Source organism: Pollachius pollachius, assembly GCF_949987615.1.
Source record: "Pollachius pollachius genome assembly, chromosome: 20".
NCBI lineage: Eukaryota > Metazoa > Chordata > Actinopteri > Gadiformes > Gadidae > Pollachius > Pollachius pollachius.
The window spans coordinates 8,293,554-8,311,053 of record NC_136953.1 but is presented as its reverse complement, the minus strand read 5'-3'; the positions used below and the strand labels follow the sequence as shown (position 1 = coordinate 8,311,053).

The 17,500-nt window shown below is 48.2% G+C and overlaps 1 protein-coding gene across 1 annotated transcript in view; it reads left to right on the top strand.

The window, feature by feature from the left end:
• The window catches only part of exoc6b (exocyst complex component 6B), a 52,004-nt gene that overhangs the window by 17,993 nt on the left and 16,511 nt on the right, over positions 1-17,500 (top strand). Inside the window, exons 7-18 of the mRNA XM_079757755.1 lie at positions 289-477; positions 2,850-2,918; positions 6,422-6,505; positions 6,855-6,901; positions 7,040-7,160; positions 7,564-7,635; positions 8,239-8,336; positions 9,334-9,439; positions 10,072-10,181; positions 11,849-11,960; positions 12,439-12,573; positions 12,752-12,940. Of these exons, the coding sequence (XP_079613881.1) occupies positions 289-477; positions 2,850-2,918; positions 6,422-6,505; positions 6,855-6,901; positions 7,040-7,160; positions 7,564-7,635; positions 8,239-8,336; positions 9,334-9,439; positions 10,072-10,181; positions 11,849-11,960; positions 12,439-12,573; positions 12,752-12,940 (1,332 nt within the window). The remainder of the gene's footprint in view (positions 1-288; positions 478-2,849; positions 2,919-6,421; positions 6,506-6,854; positions 6,902-7,039; positions 7,161-7,563; positions 7,636-8,238; positions 8,337-9,333; positions 9,440-10,071; positions 10,182-11,848; positions 11,961-12,438; positions 12,574-12,751; positions 12,941-17,500) is intronic.

Sequence of the window (17,500 nt, the reverse complement as noted above, 5' to 3'; positions counted from 1 at the left end):
AAGTTCTCGAAATCAAACAATCGTGGGTTGGAAGAAGGTAAATCATCATGCGTAGCATGATGATTTCAGTCTCTTTTCCCGGGGTGAAATTGCCATTTCTAACAAAGATGATGACATTTCTCTAAATGTGTGTTTTATTTCCTGCATTAGAAGCGCTAGATTGGTGAGAATCGAATAAATAATAAACACACTGAAATTCTGGCCCCTTATATATATATATATATATATATATACCATCTTGGTTATTATAACCTCTGTCCGTCTGTCTGTTTTATGTCTGTCCGTCAGGCCCAGGTGCAGCGATCACTGGACAGCTCCACCTCCGTACATCCCAGGGCGCTGATTGGTCGACGCATCAGGAAGGAGTTGTCGTTAGGGGCGGGGACCGAGAGTAACGGACAGGGGGGCAGTCCACTGTCGGAGCAGGACTCTGGGATCCTGGATGTAGAAGATGAGGAGGAGGAGGAGGAAGAGGAGGTGAGGAGGTCGACACCCACAGTGGTCCCACCCTGTTTTCCTACGCAGATCAGCCTGTAAATTATATTCAATTAATTTCATAATTAGTTCAGCATCTCAAAAAACATCCTTCTTGTCGCTTTGATCACCCTAATCAGAGAGAACCCAGATATGGTTGGAAATCTGTTTGAGAACAACCAATCAGTGATGAGCTTGGGAAGTGTACACAACATCTCACCGATTGGTCCACTGCCAGAGCACCATGCTCTCTGAAGAAGAGTGTCCTGCTCCCTGATTGGTCCACTATCAATGCGGCCTGCTCACTGATTGGTCCACCATAATAGCACCTGCTCCCTGATTGGTCCACTATCAATGCGGCCTGCTCGGTTGTTAGTCCAATATAATAGCATCCTGCACCTTGATTGGTCCACCATAATAGCATCCTGCTCCCTGATTGGTCCGCCATAATAGCATCCTGCTCCCTGTTTGGTCCACCATAATAGCATCCTGCTCCCTGATTGGTCTGCCATAATAGCATCCTGCTCCCTGATTGGTCCACCATAAAAGCATCCTGCTCCCTGATTGATCCACAATAAAAGCATCCTGTTCCCTGATTGATCCAGCATGAAGAATCATGCAACCTGCACTAGAGTGCGGCGTCCCCATCAGTGCCTGGCATGGCCTGTCTGGCGCCAAGGTCGTCAAGGGGTTGACGACCTTGGCGTTAAAGTGGCGACGCATTGTGCCCCGAGCAGAACTCCCATGTTTTGATGTTTGTTGTTGTAGGAAACACCAACGCCAGATCACACACTCTTAGAGCAGTCCCACAGGACGCCGCGGCCCCATTGGCCCGTCCACTTCCTGAGAACTCTGCCCAGCCCGCTCCTCTGGAAGTCACCTGGGCCCCAACAAAGGCCTCACCCCCCCCCTGGTTGCCAAGGTTACGACCTTGGTGGCGGCGATGCCAGCCAGAGAACCACCCTGAGACGCACACACACACACACACACCGACGTATGACCGGGGGTTGCTCTCTGCTGCGCATCCCATGGGCGTTGCTCATTGTTGTGGAACGCGCGTGTGTGTGCGTACAAGCGTTCACATGTTGGTGTTTGGGATCAAAGCTGGCATTGTGTTTGTTTCAAATGATTTTAACAGGGCACACATTCCGACAGGGCAGGATGTGTGTGTGTGTGTGTGTGTGTGTGTGTGTGTGTGTGTGTGTGTGTGTGTGTTCCAAGGATTGGAAGTTTCTGGTAACAATGTAAGAAACTTTTACATGACCAATAATACTGCAATTAACAGATCAGTAGTGCGATACACAAACAATATACTTTATATAATGTGTTTGGCACTCACTGCGTTTAGCCTTTGAGGCTTTTGAGACTTAAACAAAGGAACGACTTTAACTGTGATAAAGGACTCACTGATAAAGTACAGGCTGTTGCTGTGATAAAGGAAGGACACTAAAGGTGCTTGCACACCGCCGCGCGGCAACCGCCCTGATAACCGCCTCGCTGCCGGAGGATAAGCGCGGCGGTGTGAAGGGCCAGGCGTTTTCAAAAGCGACTGCTGCTGCCGCCGCAGAAAGTTTCAACACGGGGAAAGCTGAGTGGTAGGGCAAAGTCTGTGCGCGTTCACGTGGGCGGCAACCGCTTCCTGGTCAACAGGCGCTTTTGTAACCGCCTCCCCTCTGCCGCCATTCCCTTATTGATATGAATGGAGGCGGAGAGGTGCCGCGCGGTGGTGTGAAACCAGCTTAACTGTGATGAAGGCTTAGGACGGACATAGAACAGACTGGGATCAAGGTCAGGCTAGCCTTGTGCATGCTGTGGCTGATATAAAATTGGCTGTGATGAAGGACAAACTAACGAATAATGATAGACTATCTGCGTAAAAACAGACTGTTGCTGTAATCAAGGACGGATTGTTGCTGTGATTATAGGACTAGCTGTGAGAATGGACAGACTGTAGCTGTGATAAAGGACCAACTGTGATAATGGACAGACTGTAGCTGTGATAAAGGACCAGCTCTGATAATGGACAGACTGTAGCTGTGATAAAGGACCAGCTGTGATAATGGCCAGACTGTAGCTGTCATAAAGGACCAGCTGTGATAATGGACAGACTGCAGCTGTCATAAAGGACCAGCTGTGATAATGGACAGGTTGTAGTTGTGATGAAGTGCAGACTACCTGCAATACTGTTCGGACTTACTGTGATGTAAGACAGACTTTCGAAGTGAAAAAGGACAGACAGTTTGGAATGATAGAAGATAGGAAATGTATTTATTTGAGTGCTTTTGATCGTTTGTGCCCGTCTGCCTGTTTGCCTGCATGGCTACCTGTTGATCTTACTGTCTACCTGTCGGTCGGTCTGCCTGTCTGTCTTCTAGGTACCAGGTGCTCAGGACTTGGTGGACTTCTCTCCGGTGTATCGCTGTCTTCACATCTACACGGTCCTGGTGAGTTCTGCTGTATTGTACTCTAATGTAATGTAATGTTATGTTATGCTTCACCCTGAAACGACGCTCCCCTCCCCTCATAACCTTTCACCAAGACCCATCCTCCCATCACGCCATTGGTCACCTCTATCTCACACTCACCCCTCCTGCCTCCGTACTGGTCCACCTCCCCGGTCCATCCAGTCGGCAGGGATCAACAAGAGTTGGATGACTCTGAGTCTGATGGAAACCGATGGGAGTTTATAACGACCAGGCAGATGTGGAAAACGTGCGCTGTAATGATATCTAGCCGGGGCGGAGAGAGAGAGGGATGGATGGACTGTAACCATACAAGGCGGAGGAGAGGAAGAGAGGGAAGAGTCAACAGGTTTTACATAACATAAGAAGGAGTTTGGTGCTGTAAGAGGACGCCTTGAATCTGGCTTCTCTCCCACCAGATTGACACAGAGAGGTGTGTGTGTGCTGTTTAGTGTGTGTGTGTGTTTGTGTGTGTGTGTGTGTGTGTGCTCGTGCACCCAACTGGCTGGGGTTGTGACCAGGTTAACTCTGTCCCAGGGGAATGTGTGTGTGTGTGTGTGTGGGTGTATATGTGTGTCGGGGCTCTCCTAGGGGACAGGAAGTGCATGAACCCTGACAGGAAGGAGAAAGTGAGTGTGTGGGGGGAGAGGGGGGTGGGGGGGGAGGTTAGAGAGAGGTTACGATAGACCCAGCAGTCACTCCCATTGCATTCTCAGAGTAGTACTAATAGAAGCGCAGTAGAACTAGTAATAGTACCTATATAGTTCTGACTACTACTTCTTTCACATGTATAAAGTGCTCCAGTCTGGTTTATTTTCCCATTTACTGTTCTTGTAGGAACATCAAGAATGTATTAGTCATGCATGCACACTCTCGTTTCAACACGCACGCACGCATGCACACACACACACACACACATACATGCGCACGCACACGCACACAACATGCACACACTCGCAGCATTTATTTATACAGTAAACTTGGATGTTCAATCCATTCTGCAATCAAGACCTCTCTCTCTTCATCCCTCTCTCCCTTACTCTCTTTTCATCCCTCCTCTTTTACTCCCTCGCCTCTCTCTCTTTCCTCCATCTCTCCTCTCTTCTTCCTCTTTTGATCCCTCTCACTTCTCTCTTTCTACCATCCTCCCTCTCTCCTCTCTCATTCTCTTTTCGTCCCCAACTTCCCATCCCTCCTCCTCCTCCTCCTCCATATTTACAGTGTATTCACTGAGCCGTGGAGAGTGGCAGCAGGCTTAAACAATCATCCTTTGTTACACCAACTCACTCACGTGCACACACATACACACACACACACACGTGCACCGCGGCCGCCCGTGGCCGCGTGGCGCGCTGGCGGGGTTGTGATGAATGTAAACATGGGCGTGGGGCCCAGGGTTTCCAGTCTGGCTGGTGGAGCCGCGGAGGCTGTGAGTGATGGATGATGCAGAGATCGCTTAGCTGCTCTGATGGAGCCAGGGATTCCTTCACTAGCCGGGCAGAGGACAGCCATCAATCAGGCTTTTCTACTCTCTCTCTCCTTTTAATTTTGTCTTTCTCTCTCTCATTCCCGTTTTCTTTTTCGTCTTCTGCTTTTTCTCTTTCGTCCCTTTCTCCTTTCTTTCTGTCCTGCGCTAGTCGTTATTCTTTCATCCTGCCTTTCGTTCTTTGATTCCGACTGCTGCGTAAGCAGTGACTACTGGGCCGATTCCTGGAAACAGGATCCTCCTGCATCAAACCAGAAGGTGCGGCTCTGAGTCTCCAAGAGTCACCACTTCAGTGACATCTGGGGATCTTCCTAGTGTGCAGAGGATGTGTCATACAACTGGACTGATACATGGGAACCTCGTCCTCCCATCTGTCCTAAACTGACCATAAAACGTTGCAGGCGAGATAAGGCAGTGCCGTCCGTTGCCCTGGTGTACGGTTTTACAGTTTGGAGAGTAACGAGTCGAGGCTTAGTCATGGTCCCACGTTGACGCAACGCAAGGGGGTTTAAGGACCCGTTATTTCCTTGCTGACCCTCCCTTGCGTCCACCGCAAAGGGCTTGACGTGCGCCTCCCAAAAACCGTAACCCTTCGTCGAGGCGACGCAGCAGCAGGGGCTGCGATTGGTCCGTTCGCTAAAAACCAGACGCAGTACCAAAACAGGTTCACGACTGCGCCGAAGCGTCTGCTTGGTCATTGCGTTGCGTCGACATGGAACCATAACTGAGCCTTAAGCTTGCGTCACGTACGGCGCCGGCCTCTTTTGGCTACAGCATTGACGCAGAGACCCAGAGTGAGCGTACGGCTGTGATGTAGAGACCCAAGGCTGCTGTGGAGGTATATCTTGGCCTTAACTTGAACACTGTTTTAGACCGGCAACGTCAGGAGGTGGGGTCGCTGACTGAGCCATGATCTCACACCGCCTCTGGGGGCTTATCTCTGGACAGGCTACCCACTTTAGACGCTGGTCTGGAGGACTGATAGACCAGGCCCTCTGAGACACACACACACACACACATTGTGTGGAGATATAAGAGGACTCTGTTATTTTAAGTCAAAGGGTAGGAAATAGGTTTGTGTGTGTGTGTGTGTGTGTGTGTGTGCGTGCCCATATTGAAAGTCAGTAGAGCAAGGCCAGCCACAACTGCACAGCAAACCACAGTAGACCATCAAAGAGTTGATAATAGACCTGAACACTCTCTCTCTCTCTCTCTCTCTCTCTCTCTCTCTCTCTCTCTCTCTCTCTCTCTCTCTCTCTCTCTCTCTCTCTCTCTCTCTCTCTCTCTGCCTCCCTCCATCCCTCCCTCCCTCTCTACACTCCATCATATCCATCCCACCATCCCAGCCTATTTGTGTCTCCTCTCTTCTCCCAGTCTGTGGCTGGGACCCCAGTCTCGGTCCTAACAGCCCATTATGATGTCCGTCACCGGGCCGGCAGGGCTGGGTCCACGCAGGGCGGTTCTAGTCTAGGACAGGGTGTCGGTTAGCAGTCTGTTACTGGAGGGTACTGAAGGCTCTGAGGGGTGGGGAGGAAGCAAGACGAGGAGAACCTGCAGGACAGGTTGTTTACGATGTGGCCGAGCACTTTGTCCATCCCTCCCCCCCCCCCATCAGTCCATCCATCCGTCCATCCATCCGTCTCACCATCCCTTCATTGACCCAGGAATTACTTGAGGTACCAGTTCACCACCCTGGTGTGTGCATTCCATTCTTGCCAAAGTCTGTGGGTCACAGGTTCTAACCAGTAGGTTGTGGTTTTATTATCAGTGGTGTGTGTGTGTGTGTAACCAGCAGTGTGTTGTGTTTAAACCCAGCGCGCTGTGTGTGTGTGCGCTTGTGTCGTAAACAGCAGTGTGTGTATGTTTTAGCCAGGTGTGTGTGCGTGTCTGTGCATGCGTGTGTTGCATCCAGTGGTGTGTGGATACAACAGCGTGTGTGTTTCACCCAGCAGTGTGTGTCTGTGTGTGTGTTCTAACCACCAATGTGTGTGTGTTGTAGGGTTTGCGTGACGTCTTTGAGAACTACTACAGGAAGCAGAGGAGGAAACAGGCGCGGCTCGCCCTCCAACCACAGTCTAACATGGTACGACCCTCACTCACTCTGTACGGGGCACCCGTGGAACGACGCACAGCTAAAGCCTACTTAAGCATGGCAGAAATGTTTGGTTTAGTGTTGGGTTCTCTTTGAGCGGCTCCTACCTGTCACTCCCTGAACAATAAACCCATTGAGAGATGTTCTGTTGCTCTCTCCCCTTCATCATTCCCGTTCCGTCTGTCTGTCTCTCTGTCTGTAAATCTGTCTCTCTTTATTGTGGCTGTATGTATATCCGTCTGTCGGTCTCTGTGTGTCCGTCTCTCCATCTCTTTGTCTCCCTTTCTGTCTGTCTGGTCTCTGTCTGTTCATCCGTCCTGTCTTGTCTTTCTCGTGACAGCATGAAAAACTGATGGGATACCGCTGCTACTTCAATCAAATAGTGGGGTAAGAACCAATATCCATCCACCGGTCTGTATGTCACATCTCTGCCCGTATACAATTCTGCCTGTCTGTCTATGGATGAGACACACACATCAAGACACCGTTGATCCACGAGTGTGTAAAGCAAGTCCCTCTGTGCAGGTTCTTTGTGGTGGAGGATCACATCCTCCACACCACCCAGGGACTGGTCAACACGGCCTATGTGGACGAGCTGTGGGAGCTTGCCCTGTCCAAGACCATTGCAGCCCTCAGAACACACTCTGTAAGACCAACCACACACACATAGAACCCGCACGCACGCACACCCACGAAGACACACATAGAACACACACACACACACATAGTTCCCGCACACACGCACACACACACGCACACACACACACACACACACACACACACACACACACACACACACACAGAACACACACACACATAGAACCCGCACACCCACAAAGACACACATAGAACACACACACACGCATAGAACACGCAGGCACATGCACACACACACACACACACGCATATGTGCACACACTAACACATATAGAACACACACATACATATAGAACACACACACACACATAGAGCACACACACACATAGAGCACATACACACATAGAACACACACGCATACACACACACTAACACTGTTGGTGTTTCTCCAGTCCTACTGTGACGACCCTGACCTGATACTGGCCCTCAAGAACCTCATCGTCCTGTTTGCCGACACACTGCAGGTAGGTGTGTGTGAGTGAGTGAGTCTGATGTCGACTGTGGCGGTCAGGTAAGGACAGTGTTCAGCCAGGTTAGACCTCACAGCGGTAAACGTCCTGCAGGACACACACTGCAGGACGAGCCTGTGACCCACAGACTGTAACATAGACTGTTACCGTCTATGTCGGGGGAGATACACTAGCTGTAGAGACCACTAGTCCGTCCAATCAGATGGTGAGGTGAAGGTAGATGGGTAGGAGGAGGAATTCCTCATTCATGTTTATGTCTCTCTCTCTCTCTCTGTCTCTCTGTCTGATTGTCTGTTTGTCTCTTTCTCCCTCTGTATGTCTCTTGTTCCCCTCCATCTCTCTCTCTCCCTTTGTGTCTCTCTCTCTCTCCCTGTGTGTGTGTCTCTCTCTCTCCCTGTGTGTGTCTCTCTCTCTCTCTCCCTGTGTGTGTGTCTCTCTCTCTCCCTGTGTGTGTCTCTCTCTCCCTGTGTGTCTCTCTCTCTCTCCCTGTGTGTCTCTCTCTCTCTCTCCCTGTGTGTGTCTCTCTCTCCCTGTGTGTCTCTATCTCTCCCTGTGTGTCTCTCTCTCTCCCTGTGTGTCTCTATGTCTCTCGCCCAGGGCTATGGGTTCCCAGTGTCCCAGCTGTTTGAGCTGATGTTGGAGATGAGAGATCAGTATGGAGAGATCCTACTGAAGAAGTGGACACACACCTTCAGGTACACACACACACACACACACACACACACACACACACACACACACACACACACACACACACACACACACACACACACACACACACACACACACACACTTAAATTATAGTAATGTCAGCGTGCCTGTTTCTCACTGGGGTCACGTGTTTGTGTGTGTGTGTGTGTGCACTCAGACTGACCTTGCCCCTTACATAGTTTAAAGGGACGTGGTTGGTTTATGGGTGTGACAAACAACACAAACACACACACACACACACACACGGTGGGTTTGTGGGAAAAATGTTGGTTTTTGAAGTTTTATGAGCAGCTAGAGAGAGGAAGTGTTTAAACCAGACCAGAGCACTCCCTACACCGCTCGAAGAGTGTGTGTGCGTTTGTGTGTGTGTGTCTTGCGTGCCAATCGAAGTCCATTGTTTTGCCACCGCTTCTGTCCAAGGATTCCAGTGGGACTCCCTTCAAGAACACACACATCCACACATCCACACACACACACACACACACACACACACACACACACACACACACACACACCCAGATCTGAGGGGAGGCCTTAGGAATGTGATGTTGTGTGTAAGGCAGAGAGAGGGAGACCGACCTGTATGGAACGTTTGAACATGAGGTGTGAGATTTCCAACAGAGGGGGGTCCAACCACAGGCATTAGAATGACCCCCTACTGTGTGTGTGACCTCCAGTAACTCTGATGTGGCCAAGGCTTGAAAACAAAAATAATATGTTCTCCCTCGGCCCTCTCTCTCCTTTTCTCCTTTCCTCTCCTCCCTCCTTCTTTCTCTCCCTCTTTTTCCATCTCTCTCTCCTTCCACATCCTCTCCTTTCATTCCTCTCCCTTCTCTCCTTCCTCTCTCCTCTCCCTTCATTCCTCTCCATTCTCTCCTACTTTCTTCTCCTCCTTCCTTCTTTCTCTCCCTCTTTTCCCCTCTCTCTCTCCTTCCTCTCTCCTCTCCCTTCTCTCCTTCTTTCTTCTCCTCCTCTCTGCAGGCAGATCCTGGACCAGGACAACTACAGTCCAATCCCCGTAGCAACGGAGCAGGAGTATAAACACTTCACTTCCCAGTTTCCCTTGCAGGACCCTGAGCTGGACAAGGTACCAAGCCCTCCGCATCATAGCACAAACACAACCATGCACAACCCTTTAGTTCAAATCAGACACACAACTATACACAAACCTTTAGTTCATATCAAACACAAACCTATAGCCAACCCTTTATTTCAAATCACACTCACACAACTATACACAACCCTTTAGTTCATAACACACACGCACACAGACACACACACACACACACAACTATACACAACCCTTTAGTCCATATCACACACACAACTATACACAAGCCTTTAGTCCATATCACACACACAACTATACACAACCCTTTATTTCATAACACGCACAATTCTACTGTCTATACAGGGATGGATGGATGGGGAAGGAGGGATGGGAGAACAGTTGGATTGGATAAAGAGGGATTGATAGAGAGATGATGGAGGGACAAGGGATGAGGGAGGGATGGTTGATTGGTTGGACTGGTATGGATAGGAGCTCAGACCAAACCTTCCCCTTCACCTCTCCAGGGTCCGGGTGGAGGCCTAGGTGGTGCAGATAGTGGTGGTTGATGGCTGGAGGTGGGGATGGATGGATACAAGGGCTTGCTACACGGCTGTGTCACTACTTACCGCATTATCCTGACCTTTGTTTTTCCATCATTCGGTTCCCAGGCTGCGTTCCCTAAGAAGCTGCCGTTCTCCGAGATGGTTCCCAGGGTCTACTGCCAGATCAAAGAGTTCATCTACGCCTGTCTCAAGTACTCTGAGGACCTGCACCTCAGGTATAGACGCACTCAGGCACACACATGCACACACACACGACCACACACACACACACACACACACACACAAACACACACACACTGTAGTGATCAGGACGGTCCACCAATAGTACTTCACATGATTCAGAACTATTCTCTCAACTTGTTCTTACAGAAAGTGCATTTTGGTTCACAGCAATTGGACTTAAAACCTTTCTCACTGGTGTTAAGTTGTTTTCATGAAATCATAGAGAACACACACACACACACACACACATGCCCGCACGCACACACACACTGACATGTATCTGGTTGTAGCTGTGGTTGAGAAGTATGCTGATCCAATATTCACACTGAGACCCTGATGGTGTGTGTGTGTGTGTGTGTGTGTGTGTGTGTGTGTGTGTGTGTGTGTGTGTGTGTCTCTGTTATTCTCCGAGGAGTGGGGGATGTATCAGTTTGTATGAATGTTGATACTTTAGAGCCCTCGGAAAATAAGATACCCTTACACGCACACACACACACACACACACACACACACACCACACACCACACACCACACACACACACACACACACACACACACACACACACACACACGTCCGGATGCAGACTGGACAGCGGTGGGTTCAGGCTATTGATACGGCTGACCTCTGATCAGAGTTCAGAGGTCAGCAGGATAGGCGGAAGTGTTTGTGTGTTAGGGTATCCTATTGCACATGCTTCCTGGCAGTGTAACTGCTGATTGTGTTGCCATGGGGATGGTTGTCGTGGTGATGAGGAGCAGGACAACACGTGAGTTCCGTTGTCAGTAACAGATAACGGATGGTGAGAGAGGAGCGGTTTCCACGTCCGTATGCACTTCTACGACTAGCCTGGAAAACACACACACACACACACACACACACACACACACACACACACACACACACACACACACACACACACACACAGTCACACAGTCTCTCTCTAAGGTCACACAATAAGGTCTTAGACAGTTGTTGTATAATTGTCAATATGGAGCCCAAGAAATGCTTCCCTGTAGAAATACTGGAACGTTAGGAATTCCATATTTTATACCCCACACAGACGTCTGTGTGTCTGTGTGTGTGTGTGTGTGTGTGTGTGTGTGTGTGTGTGTGTGTGTGTGTGTCTGTGTGTGTGTGTGTGTGTGCACTAAGGTTCCAAGGACAATTTGCTGATTTAGTTGGAATGTGTTTGGTACCCACAGGGCTCTGGAATTACACACGCACACAGCTCCAGATCGTTACTTTAAAAGCTGGAATAAGAAAGTGATCTGTGATTTCTTTCCCATCCTTTGCAAATTATGTTGACCCCCTCAGACTATGTGTGTGTCTACATATTATGTAGACCCCCTCAGACTGTGTGTGTGTGTCTCCATATTGTGTGGAACCCCTCATACTGTTTGTGTGTGTGTGTGTGTGTGTGTGTGTTCTTGAGAGATTGAGTTCTTGCAGTTTTCATCATTGTTTCCATGGTACCTCTCGGACCAAAATATGCTTTGTGTGTGTGTATCTCTACAGGGGTACATTATATGATATATTATGATGTGTGTTTGTGTGTGCCTCTGCAATGGTACATAATGTAATAATATGTTGTGTGTGTGTGTTGCTCTACAGTGGTACATTATATAATTATATGCTGTGTGTGTTTGTGTGTGTGTGTAGCTCTACAGAGGTAGATGACATGATACGGAAGTCCACCAACCTGTTGCTGACGCGGACACTGAGCCACTGTCTTCAGAACGCCATCAAGAAGAGGAATGTTGGCCTGCCAGAGGTGGGTGTGTGTATGTGCCTGTGTGTGTGTGTGTGTGTGTGTGTGTGTGTGTGTGTGTGTGTGTGTGTCTGTGTGTTCGTTCTTTTAGGAGCACCTAAAAGGTGATCCTGAAAGAACCTTACAGCTGGTTCCTTGCCCTGCCGTGTGTTGCTTTCTCTGGAACGACCCACCCCAAACACACTCGACCATGCACTTCCTTGGAAGCTCAGCAATACACACAGTCGCGATGCCAAAACACAGTCGCGACTGTGTTTTGGCGGGTGCAACTCAAATGGCGGGTCCAACTTAAAAGGTGCTCCTGAAAAGAACGCTACAACCTGAAATGATTTAAACCCGTGCGTTGTCCCCTTTTAAAACGGGCAGAATTCTTGCCCTGCCGTGTGTGGCTGCTTGCAGCCTTCTCAGGAACTGACCTCCCCAAAAGCACTCGACCATGCACTTCCTTCCTATTTTAATGTGTGCGTGTGTGTGTCTGTAGCTGGTCCAGGTGATCATCAACTCCAGCCACCTGGAGCAGGCCTGTACCTTCCTGGAGGAGTTCATCTCCAACCTGACCAACGTGCCCCCGGACACGGCTAACTCCACCCAGCTGTACGGCACCTCCACCTTCAAGGTTAAACCCGCCTCTATACAGTACTACTATAAACACCACTGCTGCATCCGAATACTCATACTTATAGTATGAGTATATAAGTATATAGTATATACTTAGTATTCGGATGCACCCCGCGTCTCTATGCCATACTACTATGCTAATCTAAGGTGTGATGTCCCTCTGGCCCCTCCCCCAGGACGCCCGTCATGCGGCGGAGGCGGAGATCTACACCAACCTCAACGCCAAGATAGACCAGTTCTTGCAGCTGGCGGATTACGATTGGACCACTGCAGCGCAGGGGGGCGGAGCCATGACGCCCAGCGACTACCTGACTGACCTGATCACCTTCCTGCAGAGCACCTTCACGGTCCTCACAAACCTGCCGGTTAGAGCACACACACACACACACACACACACACACACACACACACTCCTTCACTGTCCTCACAAACCTGCCAGCAATATCAGAGTAATGCACTCAATCACTCCCTGAAATATCCTGTATATACCCAGAACATTTCACACATATTATGACTAAGTGTTGTACAGTAGTGCAGGTACGTGTGAGCGTATGTGTTTTGTAACAGTGTGTGTGTGTTCTATAAGGTCTGCGTTGTGCAGACATTCCCCTCAGTGTTGGACAATAGACAAGGGCTTCTTATACTACAAGCCGGGACCCTAGGAAGGTTGTTGTGACCTAGCTCCAGGCGGCCGGACTACACACAGAACCCAGAAAAGCAATCCTTTCGTTGTGCTTCATAAAGACCTGAATCTATGTCTATATCAGTATGGATAGCTGGAAAAAACCACAATGCATCAGGTTTGGCCAATGTCGCCTCCACCAATTGATGAAAAATCGACGTGATGAGGAGAATTTCTTAATCGTGTAAGACAAATGGAATCACTTTGTCATAAAACTTCATCAAACATCATACACCGTTTAGATACATACATACATACATACATACATACATACATACATACATACATACATACATACATACATACATACATACATATTGTACATACTTACGTACGTACATAATATGTAGTATATAGATGTGGAGAGATGTATGTTTTGATATATAACAGCCGTACAATGTTGGATCTAGAAGATTATTATACATATATGCACACAGGGAAGTGTCTCTGTTGTAAGGTAAAATAGAAATACTTTAATACCGTACCATGCAACCCTACCTCTATCAGATGACTGGCTTAGGACCACACACACATACACACACACACACACACTCTCACTCTCGCGGTCAGGTTGGGTGAGCTTGTAGCGGATCAGCCTAGCAGATTAGCTCTAAGTCTGTTAGAGGCGATAAGGCTCAACACACACAGTGATGGAGCTAAGTGTTCTCTAGCCTCCCCACACACACACACGCATGCACACACACATACATAGACACACACACACACACACACACACACACCCTGCAGGGCCTCTTAAGTAGGTCAAGAGGATGTAAACACCTGACTAGCTGGCCCCAAGAGAGCAGCTGACCCTACAGCAACAAGATAAGTAGAAGACTTCTAGAATATACTTTTTATATTAACAAGAGTAGAATATAATAGTTATGGTACCAATAAAGAATAAACTTGTTATGGTGCCAATAGTAGAATATACTAGAGTTATAATTTAGATAGGAGGATATACTAGTTATAGTACCGATAGTAAAATATACAAAAGTTATAGTCCCTATAGTTATAGTACCAATAGTAGAATATTCCAGAGTGGTCAAGTACCAACCAAAACTGGCTGGGTTGGCATTACTACCAACACACTGGTTGTGTTGGCATGATGTCGAACAACTAGTTGTGTTGTCATGACTACAGAGAAAAGATTGATGTCTGGACTTCCTGTTGTTTGAGTGTTTCGTCATGACAACGTTCAACCGAATGATCCCTCCTTCCCGGTGTGGCCTGGTGTGGTACCTGTCACGACTACAGTCCACAGAATCATCCCTACTTCCTGGTGTGTTTGCATGACTACAGTCAACGGAGGGATTCCTACTTCCTGGTGTGTTGCTTTGTTGTCTTGACTACGGTCAACAGAATGATTCCTACTTCCTGGTGTGTTGCCTTGTTGTCTTGACCACGGTCAACGGAAGGATTCCTACTTCCTGGTGTGTTGCCTTGTTGTCATGACCACGGTCAACAGAATGATTCCTACTTCCTGGTGTGTTGCCTTGTTGTCATGACCACGGTCAACAGAATGATTCCTACTTCCTGGTGTGTTGCCTTGTTGTCATGACCACGGTCAACAATGATTCCTACTTCCTGGTGTGTTGCCTTGTTGTCGTGACCACGATCAACAGAATGATTCAACAATGACCTCGCTGACTGTTGAATTGATAGCTGTACATGTCGTACCGTAGGGGATGCCGGTCGAACACGCCACGCTGTCGGTGAGTACACGCCTGCGTTGCCGTGATAGCGGAGTGCTGTGAACTGAGGTGGCCCCCTCGCCCCGCCCCCTTTGAACCCCCAGGACCGACCCTGTTAACCCTTGACCTTTTGAACCGTAGGGAACCAGACCTCAGCATGTGACAGGGGTGAGGCACGTCCGTCACTAAGTACTCGGATGTCTCCGTGTGGCCATTAAGTCACTCACCTATTGCATGCTGGGTAATGCTAGTCCCTGTCAGGTAACCCAACACTGCATATCTGCAACAGGGTTGAGAGTGTGTAACTAAAACGCATTCTGGGGTGCCTTGCTCCCTTGTGATGTGGTTGATGTGAAAACGGACACCGCTATGGTTTCCAGTGGTTTAAGCAAGGGGACACACATTTGCCAGCCCTAGTCGTATACATGGTCTGGTTGGTTAAACCCATTTTTAATCTGCCACAACTAAACCAATAACCCCTCTCATTGTATATTTGAATCATGGCAGCAGAGCATAGTAGTCTTGGGTCCTTCTCCTGTATCTGCTGCTGTATTAACATAGTCTGTACCTGTGTGTTTCAGTAGTCTAGAAGTCTCTGAGGCAATGTGTGTTGTGTGCTTCTCTGTTTATTTCTGCACCAGCCAGTTCTCTGTGTCAGGCTGTTCCTTACATGTCCTTACCGGTATGGCTTCTTAACACGGATAAGCAGTCAGGAATGTCTCCATGCCACGTACACACGCGCACATGCATGCACACACACACACACACAACAAACGCATTATTCAGTCTTATGTCATTAACATGAGAATTACTTAATTTAAATATATTGACCTTGCCCACACGTATCTCTCCTCTTTTCTCTCCTCCCTACTCTCTCTGCTCTCGCATCTCCCCTCTCGTCTCTCCTGTTTCCTCTCCTAGCTAATTGTTTCCAGTCGTGTGTTGAAATCAAAGACAAAGCTGCCCTTGTCACACACAGACACACACACACACACAGTGTGTGTGTGTTTTTATGTCCTGTGTATGTTTGTGTGTGTGTGTTCAGGACATGTAAATAGAATTAACTCATTTCACGGTCAATCACACCCCCTGGTCGTTGACCTCTGCGGTGTGTGTGTGTGTGTGTGTGTGTGTGTGTGTGTGTGTGTGTGTGTGTGTGTGTGTGTGTGTGTGTGTGTGTGTGTGGAGTCTGAGGTTCAGGATCATGTCAGAGGATATCCAGACACTAGAAGGTGTGTGTTACTTTACAAATGTGATCACATGTGCATACTGTGTGGCTGGATGTGTGTGTTTGGTATTTTTTTTTTTTAGACTTATGTATGTATTTTTGTTATAGTATATACACAGTCAGTGATTGTACAATGGATTATACACTGTTACTACACTTGTATTACACTGATGATGATGTCAATGGAGGAGTACCCAGCAAATTCATTGCCACTGTTTTTCCTGAAGAATACGTGTTGAACACTCACACACACACACACACACACACACACACACACACACACACACACACACACACACACACACACACACACACACACACACACACACACACACCACTGATTATAATCATTTAAAGGTGTGTGTGTGTGTGTGTGTGATAAATGAAGGTAATTAAATGTACAGCGTCCAAGCAGAGGACTTGTGTTTATTGTTAAAACACTTAAAGGTGTGTATGTCTGACTTTTTGAGGGAGTGTGCTGGTGTGTGTGTTTGTGTGTGTGTGTCTGTGTGTCTCTGTTTGTGTGCGCAGGGCATCCAATCACAGATAATGAGTCTTTTAAACTCTACCCTGGGTACTCTTTACATGTTTTGTTTGTGTGTGTTTGTGTGTATCGTGTGCGTTCATCCAGGGTTTGTGTTTGTTCCGTTTAGTGGATATTTGTGTATGAGATCAATGATGTAATTATAAAGGAAGGAAGAACATCAAGCTGTTTGTCTATGTGTGTGGATTTTCTGTTTTTGATCCTCTTTTCCATATTTTTTTCTCTAAGGTTGCTCTATGTCTCTCTCTCTGTCTCTCTCTGTAACTGTAGCTCTATGTCTCTCCCAGGTTAAGGTGTCTCTCTCTCTCTCTCTCTCTCTAACTGTAGCTCTATGTCTCTCTCCCAGGTTAAGTTCTCTCTCTCTAACTGTAGCTCTATGTCTCTCTCCCAGGTTAAGGTCTCTCTCTCTCTAACTGTAGCTCTATGTCTCTCTCCCAGGTTAAGGTCTCTCTCTCTAACTGTAACTCTGTCTCACCCAGGGTAGGGTCTCTCTTTCGCTCTCTAATTGTAGCTCTATGTCTCCCTCCCAAGTAAAGGTCTTATTCTCTCTCTCTCTCTCTCTCTCTCTCTCTCTCCCCCTCTAACTGTAGCTCTATGTCTCTCTCCCAGGTTAAGGCCTCTCTCTCTCTCTCTCTCTCTCTCTCTCTCTCTCTCTCTCCCTCTAACTGTAGCTCTATGTCTCTCTCCCAGGTTAAGGCCTCTCTCTCTCTCTCTAACTGTGACTCTGTGTCACCCTGGTAGAGATCAGGGTAAGGTCTCTGATCCGCTCTCTCTCTC